Below are 9,569 nucleotides of genomic sequence, written 5' to 3' on the forward strand. Positions count from 1 at the left end.
TGAGACAGAGCACTCACTTCTGGCACATCTTTTCAATTTTTCTTGCCCAGAAGAAAAACCAGTGCTGAAAGCCCTTTCCCTTGGGGTGCAGAGAGAAATGAGATATGAACATAATCCTCCAAGTGTGTTTGACTGCCTTCCCGGGTCTTGAGGGGAAGCCCTTAGCTAAGGGAACTGGCTCACTTGTGTCAGGGCCAGATAAGGAATTTTTTTAAGACAGAGCATTAAAGAAAAGTAAAAAGAAAAAAACTTTTTTAAAAGGGGAGGGAGGAATATTTACAAGTGCATGAATGGAAGCTTTGTCGACAGTTTTCTTGGGAGATAAGGAGCTGGACTGGCCCATCTCTGCACGGCATGGACACACTCGATGCCTTTGAGTCTCTCAGGAAAGAGCAAAAGGAGCTGCTGACATTTCTGCTTAAAAGGAAGAATCAATGCATCTTTGTTTCCCACTGCCTGCTTGTTTGACCTTATTGTGTTGCGGAATAGAAAAGAAATAAAAGGGAACGGTGAGGGGAGAGCAGATTCGTGCTAATAAAATCCAAGACAAGATCACAGCCCTCTGATCATCACTGGAGATGCCATTATTTGGTTGTTGTCCTATTTGCTGCTGCTGCTCATTTCTGATTCTTGCCCTGCTGTAATAAGTCACACTCTTTCCAGCCATCATCCCTGTATTGACAGGCAAATGTCACCCAGCTTTGATTGACGTCCATTGCTCCTGAATGCAGAAGTATGATTTAGGAATCAATTCTGTTTGTTTATTTAAACAGCTCTTTGTGTACCCTGTAGATCTGTAAGCAGGACAAGAGCTTTAATATTTTCTCTGCAACATTGTCACTGATACTGCACATTCCCCTTCCCACTCAGTCACAAAGGTGCCTACCAGACCCTGGGGAGGAGAACCCTTTCATGCACAAAAAACCAAACAAACAAACAAACAAACAAGCAAACAAAAAAAAAAACCCAAAAGAACCAAACCAAAAAACCAAAAAAAAAAAAAAAAAGAAAAAAAAAAAAGAAAAAAAAGAAAAAACCAAAAACAACAACAAAAACCAGCCTCCAAGATTTAACAAAATGCTTTGCTGACCCTGAGTTAAGCCAAAGAGATCTTTATATCAGGTCCTAAGCATCTGATGATTTGCATATATCCCGGACTTTTCTTTGGCTTCTAAACAAAAGGGAGCACTTTCCCTCGGTGCCGGTTTGCAAGCAGAGCAGCGGCTGGCTTTAACGCCGGGAAACACTGTCGCCAGTGATGAGCACGTCAATTTTAATTCACAGGAAAACTCTTTCCTTTTCTGTCTGTGTGGTTGCAATTGGGACGAGGAGGAAGAGGGAGATCCGAAATTGCCGTTAATCTCTTTATTATTGTGGGAGGTATATTTTCAAATAACTTTTACTTGGACAATTGGCAAAGCATCCCTGCATTTAAAGCGGTATTTCCCAGAAAACGCTAACATGGCAAAGTGGCCTCAGGGAAGCGTTAAGCAGGAGGTGGATTGACCTTTTAATTCTCGATCGGTGACCCGAAGGGTACCCAGAGGCTGCTAAGCACGTCTCTTCCTTTCGGTCTGCTTCAGAAAGAGCTGTCATCACAAGATGCAGCTAGTGAGTGAGGCTCACGATTTCGCTGTTCATCCGTTTGCGGGAGAGGTGGGGGAGGGAGAAAAGAAAAAAAATATATATTTCCCACACTGCCAGAGTAATGCCAAACTCTCTGTGAGTGGGAAGAGCAGAGCAGATGCTGGAATGAGATGCCAAAGCAGCTCCCCTTTCCCCTGCGCTTTTGGGTGCCTATAAATTGCTCCAGCGCGCTCGTCAGCCTCCTCCTCTCCTGGCAGGTGGCACTCGGGCAGGATCCCGCTCTCCCTTCGGCTCCGGCTCCGGCGGCGGCGGCGGCGCGGGCACAGGGCGGCGGGCACCGGGGCTGCGGCCGGCCGGGAGGCGCGTCCCCGCTGAGGACTGTCATCCCTGCGAACAGAGAGAGAGGGAGGGAGAGAGAGAGCGAGGCGGCGAGCGGGGCGATCGCGAGAGGAAAGGCAAGTTCCAGGGAAAGTTGACTCGGACTGGCACAGCCTGCAAAAAAAAAAAAGTCGATCGCCAGCGGGAGCATAAAAGTGCGGGCGGCCGGGGCGCGGCGGCAGCAGCTCTTCCTCCTCTTCCTCTCCCGCTCCGCTCCCTCGCCCGCCCCGCGGCTGAGCGGCCGCAGCGGAGCGCCGCGACCCGCGGGATCCCCGCGACCCCCTCGGCAGGGCGGCCGAGCCCCAGGGGAGCCGAGCTCGAGCGGGCTCGGCGTTTTTTCGGCTCTGAGGAGGAACCCCGCCAACCATCAAGATTTTGTCCAAAAGCAGACAAGAGGATCGCCCTGCGCTGAGCCGGCTGGTGGGCAGCAGGCGGCGGCTGATAGCGGCCGGCGCGCTGGGGGTGGTGATGGTGCTGCTGCTGGTCATCCTCATCCCGGTGCTGGTCAGCTCGGCCGGCACCTCGGCGCACTACGAGATGCTCGGCACCTGCCGCATGGTCTGCGACCCCTACGGCGGCACCAAGGCGCCCAGCACGGCGGCCACGCCCGACCGCGGGCTCATGCAGTCCCTGCCCACCTTCATCCAGGGGCCCAAGGGGGAGGCCGGCCGGCCGGGCAAAGCGGGGCCGCGGGGCCCGCCGGGGGAGCCGGGGCCGCCCGGCCCGGTGGGGCCGCCGGGTGAGAAGGGCGAGCCGGGGCGGCAGGGCCTGCCGGGGCCCCCCGGGGCGCCGGGGCTGAACGCGGCCGGGGCCATCAGCGCCGCCACCTACAGCACCGTGCCCAAAATCGCCTTCTACGCCGGCCTCAAGCGGCAGCACGAGGGCTACGAAGTGCTCAAGTTCGACGACGTGGTCACCAACCTCGGCAACCACTACGATCCCACCACCGGCAAGTTCACCTGCTCCATCCCCGGCATCTACTTCTTCACCTACCATGTGCTCATGCGGGGCGGCGACGGCACCAGCATGTGGGCCGACCTCTGCAAGAACAACCAGGTGGGCGCCGCGCCGGGGACAGCCGGGGACAGGAGGGCAGGGGGGCCCCGGAGGACGGGGGTTCCCCGAGGGAGCGGACGCCGTGCGGGCAGCGGGCGGAGCGGCGCGGGAAGGGCGGGAAGCGGGCGGGGAGGGGGAGCCGGGGGGCGCTGGAGGCGGCGCGGGTGCGGGCCGGGGAGCGGAGCCCGAGCGGCGGGAGGGGAGCGATGGGGACCGGCGGCCGCCTCTCCGCAGCTGGCAGGGAACTTGCGGGGAACCCGAAGGCTACCGAGGGGCCGGGTGCTCTGCAGAGCCCAGGCCGCCCGGGCTGCTGGGTGAATGCGGACTCGACGCGCTCTCCTCTCCGGGAGCCGCGCTGCAGGTGCCGCTCCCAGCCCGCTGTCCGGGCACAGCAGCTCCCGGCCCGCCCTGGGCGCGGAGCGCTGCCCGCAGCTCTGCCGGGACCGGAGCGGGGGCGGGCGGACAAACAGCGCTGCCCCCGCAGGGGCGAGAAGAGCCCGGCGCTCCCTCGGGGAGGGGAAAGTCCCCGGCACGAAAGGGGAGCCAGGGGCGGTGGGTGAGCTCAGGAGAGGGTGGTGCTGAGTCGGGAAAGGGTGAGGCGGGTGGGAGGAACGCAGCCGCGGCACGGGACGGGGCTCTCACGCAGTGCAGCGCCGGGCTTGACACGCTCAGCCCCCGGAGGGTGCGAGGCTGCTTCTCCCTGTCAGGAGAGCTGGTAATAGAGCGAGCTCGGCGCCCGCACACCTGAGCCCCTGGCGGGCCGGTGCCGCTGACGGACCGGGCCAGGAGGCACACCCGGGAGCCCGGGAAGGACCCGAGTCTGTCGTCATCCCCTGGGCAGGATGAAGGCATCGGAAATAATTAAAGGCTTTGCGATGCTGCCGTCTGAAACACAGAGGAATCATCCCTTTTAATTAGGATAAACGTAGCCACTGCCTGTTACATTGCCCCCTTGTAACCCCTCCTTCGCAATTTTGCGCCTTTTCCATGAGTAGTTAACAGACGCGGTTAGGCTGGCACCAATTCCTCCGGCGCCCGGAGGCACCGCCACCCCTCAGGGCTCTGGATGCCCAGGGGGAGTGCGAGGTGCCCAATGGTTCCCGCGTCCCCGGGGCTCCGCGGTGCTCCCCGGTACCCCGGCCCCCGCACACCGGCAGCGGCTCAACAGGTCCCGCAGTGCCCGAGCCGTCCCGGCCAGCGGGGCCGCAGGGCGGGCTCGGGGAGCTCGGGGCCAGCGCTGCCGCTCCCCCCGGGCTGTTCGCCCTCGGGCTGGGGCATGGCTCGGCTCCCCGCGTGTCCCCAGAGCTGACGGCGGCCCCGTGTCCCCGCCGTGCCCGCACGGCCCCGTTCGTTCGGCGGCCCCTCCGCAGCCGAGCGCGGCCCTTTGTGCGCCGCGCACACGGCAGCCGCGGCCGCCGGTAAATTAATCTGATATGCCACTTAACCTTTTCTTTATGGCTCCTCAGAAGGACTGTGAAAACGGAATAATGAGGACATCAGCGGCAATTAATTAAATTAGAAAATATCTGCCATAAATACTGTCTCAGCAGATAAACCAGGACTAGTAAAACTAAGTACATCCTAATAATATTCACTTTGATATCTTCCTGCAAAAGCAATATTCTTCACTGCAGAAATACAATTTTACTTACAATTAAAGAGTTGATCTATTCTTACCCATATTTATAGAGTGTTTACTTTCCTGAACACTGAAAAATAAGTACATAGCAGTAATTTTAAAGAAGCATCCAATTACAAATATTCAATTGAACCTGAGGTCTAACCATTTCTAAATATAGGTACTTCCAGTGCCAGACATGAGGCAAACTCAGAGTTATTCAAAGAAGAAAGAAAAAACCCACCTAAAGAGAGGTTCTATGCGTACATTTGTATATACTATATGTGATATTTAGGGAAATACCTGCACATCAATGGTTTAAAATTGACCCACAGTTTTAATGCCTCAATGAGTGATTAGGATTTATACTTAAAATACTAAATGCTGATGTGACAGGCTTTATGTATATTTGTAAGGAAGCTCAGAAATTCTCGAAGTAGTTAAATGGAGTGACAAAGGCAACATTATAAATCCCATGTTCTCTAACAATGAAAAAAACAGAAACATTGAAAACTGTATGACTTACAGAAAAAAAAAAAGCGTTCCTAAGCAATACATATGTGAAACCTCAAGGTCCCCAGTGTTACCACATTGTCTGCTTTAATGATTATCAAGCCTGAGCAGGGAAGTGCTGAGGTGACACAGCTTGGGGATGTGTGTGCAGGCTGAGAGCGTAGCTTCATGGAAGGACTTACATGGAACTTGTGAAATGTATTGTCTCATAATGCTTTAATTTTGAGATGCATTTACCCTCTTTTAGCAGTACACTCCATTCATTTGAGGAGAATTTATTTGAGACTGTTCTCCTAGGCTTTAAAAAGAAATTGTTCTGGCTAACCAAGCAAGAAGGTAAACCCACTAGGAACAGCATACAGGACCTTTGCTGCTACACACAGGGCAGTAACATCTGCATTTTGGTTTCTAGACTTTCAGTATCCAGAATCTTTTTCTTTTTTCCAGCCAGTATGTATTGTGTAGAATCTTAAAAATGAAATATCCATTGCTGTTGTAGCCAGTGTCCCCATGCTGACTGCTGACTTCCTTAGGATTGTCACTGATGTAATTCAAATTCTCCCCTACCATCCACAAGATTTTATACAAATCCACAAAGCAGCATTTCATTAGGAAGTAAATGGGAATTTGAAAAGTCCTTTAAACCACTTTCCTCACCAGTATGCAAGATCCTAGTTCCATGTGAAAGTTCTTCTGCCTTGTCTGTGGCCTTTTCACTCCTCCCACCTGCCCTTTCCATTTCCACTGCCAGCAACCACCTCAGTCCATTATTTTCTCTGGAAGATCTTTCCAGGGTTAATGGCCCAGAGCCTTCAACTCTGCCCTGCCAGTCACGATTCCAAAGGAAACATCCAGCACTTAGAATAATTATTGCTTAGAAAACTAGCAAAAGAGATCACCTCTGTTAAACAATACCAGACAAGTCAGGACCAAGAAGTCCTGAAATAGTTGGGGTTTATCATCATGCCATGTATCAGTTTAAATTTGCAGCCTGTCACAGCTTTGCAAGCCTTTGCAGCCTTTCTCACTGTTCTTACAGGATGCATAAAGAATTTCCACCTACTGCGATTTTTAAGCTGCATAATGCCATAAGATCCTGCATGGTAAAAGAACCCCCTCCTTTTTAACATTTCAATATTAATGTGAAATCATATCACATGAAAATTTAATTTGGAAATTTATCATGTAAACTTTGAAAGGAATCCATGGAAAATTGTGACTTATAGCCTATTTTTTTCAGTTCAGAGCAGAAAAAATCCCACATATAGTACGCCAAGTCATGCATTATTACTTAGTTCAGATTTGCAATGCCACTAAATCATTTACTGCTCTGTAACTATGCTAGAACAAAGACAAGTAACAAGCAGATGACGTGTTACACTGAAATAAATCACATGCAACCATGTTTAAATATTTTACCAAACAGAGTCAAATTATATATAAATGATTTGGAGACTTACAATGGCACAGGCTGTTCATTGCTGAAAATCAACATATATCTTGAAATTACAGATTATTTTCAGTTTGCAAGAAATGTCAAATTTAATCAGTAATGGAATACCAAGGGAGAAATGGGAAAAAACCTATGTTTAAGGGAAAGTTGCAAATGAAATGCCCTCAATGACTTGTAAATTTCAAAAACTCTTGCAGCAAATAGTGACTTGCCTGTGATTTTTCACAAGTGCATCTCTTAAAACACAGTGAAATTAAATGTTTACTTACTGAACTGTGGTAATAGCAGTTTTTCCAAACCCAGACTGCTTGTGTGCATGTGTGGGGGGGGTGTACTTCTCATGTTCTTTTTTGCAGCATGATCCTATTGCTTAGTATGACAATAAACTGCCTCTGGAAAAAGTCCATCTTGGGGACTCCCTGGAGGCATCTCGGTGGATCCTCAACATTGTCAATCACTTGTCCCACTGATACAAAAGTTACACCAAATGTAAAACTGGCACACGATCAGATCCAGTTCTCCCAACTCCAGCTATTCTTACACATATTTATAAGAAGGCTCCAGACATCTACAGAAGATCAGGCGTTTGTGTATTCATCAGATGACTGAGAAAGGAGAATATTATTGCTTTAGTTTCAGAAGTACAGCAGGAGAAAATAAGCAAGTGCTATAGGAATAAACTACAATATACGTTGCCAGATGTTTCAAGTGGCAACTCATGCATGTTGAATAAAACTTCGAGGATATGCTTTAATTTCAGCAGGCAGGAAAAATTGCCTGAGTTTTCTTAACCAGTGGTTCTGTATTTCATGTAGGTTCGAGCTAGTGCCATCGCTCAGGATGCTGATCAGAACTACGACTACGCCAGTAACAGCGTGGTCCTTCACCTGGAGCCAGGAGATGAAGTGTACATCAAATTAGATGGAGGAAAAGCACATGGAGGAAACAACAACAAATACAGCACATTTTCTGGATTTATTATTTATGCTGACTGATAATGAGTAAAAAGACCCACCAAATCAGTCGAGAAACGAAGCCTGCTCTTCTAAGCGATGGATTGCGTGGCAAAAGTCAATGAAACAAGCACCCCAGCAGAGAGTGACCACTGAACACCTCAGCAGTGGGGGGAAATGTTGAATGCTACCTGATTCACATCTGTACAACACAGAGAAACCTTATGTTAAAAACCACAAACCAAGTTAAGCAGATGTGCGATCCACTTCCGCCAAAGCAAATACTTCCTCATTGTTACGTGTCCATGTGAATGAAGTTCTGCATAGATCAGATTTTTATAGGCAAGGAAAGCCCACCTAAGGACACTGAGTTATTTCTTCAGTGTATATGATACTTTGATGTGTTATGATCTTGCTGCTTTATCCATACTTCAGCTTTGGTTCTTGTGACTTACCTGCTAACAATGATGCTTGGAGTCCACTCATAGTGTGGTGAGGAATGATTTTACAATAAAAGGAAGAGGTAATCAAAATATACTTTCTCTCTGCAAAGAAATTGTTTGCCTTGTACTTTTCTTACCCTTCCACTTAAAACTAGAAACTGATCAGCTTTAAGCCTTAACTCAATGTTTCTGTTTTGTAGGTTTACGTTAGACTTTTAACATAAAAATCAAACCAGTGGAGTTATTTAAATTTTGTCTTTCCCTTAGTTGTCCTCTAAAAGAAAATGACAGAAGAAATACTATTTTCCCCTTTAGAATATAACAGTTGACAAACTATTCTGTTGGACCATATCCCTGATTCCACCAAAGCAAATGGCTAAATTCTCACTGCTATTAGTGGAAAAGGGATTTAAATTTGTATACATGTAAATATATATTTAGACAATTATTAGAGGCCCGTTGTTGATGGTTAGTTGTGTAAATATTTAGAAAGCCTGGCATCCATACCATCAGACTAAGAGGCAGAGTGTTTTCTTTGCAGCAATTAGTCTTCATTAGTCTTTTAGCACTTAGTCTGTACCTGGGTTCTATTTTTAATAAAATAGTTATGGATTAGTATAGTGCAGATGTTCCACTAGAATTTCATAGGAATACAGATGACCTTTATTGTCTTAGGTGTCTTGTCTCACTGAAGTCAGTGGGATTTTTCCAACAAAGGAAGAGTGGGAGATCTGACACATGAGAAAATGCTGTCACACAGACCTTTTCCATGGAAGCTAGTACCAGTTTGTGTAAGGTGTGCCTACAAGATGGACACAGAGAAGCATTTTACCAAAAATGATAACACATATGCAAAGAAAGAAGCAGATATTTACATGCAAAAAAAAAAGCGTGTTATAATACCTATTTTTCTCATTCATATAGATATAGATATAGATATATAAAGTCTCAAAGAAGCTTAATTCATATAGAGGATTAATGGCTTGGAGAATAAACTAAACAGAGTTACATAGTTATAAAAATGCTTTAAAATCAGTGATAGCAGTAATGTCCACAGATTTTTTTTAATTCAGAAAATGGATTTATTATTTGCTTTGGTTTTGAGAGTCTATTTCTCTTAGGTTAAAACTTTCAGATTTCATTCTAAACCTAAATTTCAGCAAGATTATTAAATTTCTTTAGCACAGTTTGTTATGTTATTTATTTTTACCTTTTGGCAAAATCAAGGTAACATTTCTGTAAATCGTTAAAGAGTAACAGAGGCTACCCCTAGCATTGCTATTTCATATATTCTGTCACAAGCAACCTTGTCTAATGTAATAAGGGTATAAACTTAGATTTATCTGCACTAAAATTTCCAAAGTGTCTGCCACTCTGACAAAAAAGCTCTCCAGTGCTGGCTACTCAGCAAAGTTCTGATAGGGATTTTACACATTGCCCTAAAAATCTCGTTTGAATGAGTGAACCTTTTCTCAAACAGAACGTGTTCCTCCTTCTGCTTTGAGTCGTTCAGTTCAAAATAAACGCCGAGCGAGCCCAGGCTGCTGAGAGGATCGCCAGGCAAACTC

General features: G+C 47.9%; 1 protein-coding gene across 1 annotated transcript; it reads left to right on the top strand.

The window, feature by feature from the left end:
- The first annotated feature begins 1,381 nt into the window (after positions 1 to 1,381).
- Positions 1,382 to 8,114, top strand: C1QL3 (complement C1q like 3). The gene is made up of 2 exons (XM_059471532.1): positions 1,382 to 3,021; positions 7,421 to 8,114. Exons 1-2 carry the CDS (start codon positions 2,434 to 2,436, stop codon positions 7,598 to 7,600), a joined length of 768 nt encoding a protein of 255 aa, XP_059327515.1. The 5' UTR covers positions 1,382 to 2,433; the 3' UTR covers positions 7,601 to 8,114.
- The last annotated feature ends 1,455 nt before the right edge of the window (positions 8,115 to 9,569 follow it).

The sequence above is a fragment of the Ammospiza nelsoni genome, chromosome 1, assembly GCF_027579445.1.
Source record: "Ammospiza nelsoni isolate bAmmNel1 chromosome 1, bAmmNel1.pri, whole genome shotgun sequence".
Classification (NCBI taxonomy): Eukaryota; Metazoa; Chordata; class Aves; order Passeriformes; family Passerellidae; genus Ammospiza; species Ammospiza nelsoni.

What these genes read in the sequence shown, in the direction of transcription:
- C1QL3 (XM_059471532.1), top strand. Translation starts at nt 2,434, where the DNA reads ATGGTGCTGCTGCTGGTCATCCTCATCCCGGTGCTGGTCAGCTCGGCC. An exon ending in ACCTCTGCAAGAACAACCAG is followed by an intron (nt 3,022 to 7,420) that starts GTGGGCGCCGCG and finishes TATTTCATGTAG; the next exon opens with GTTCGAGCTAGTGCCATCGC.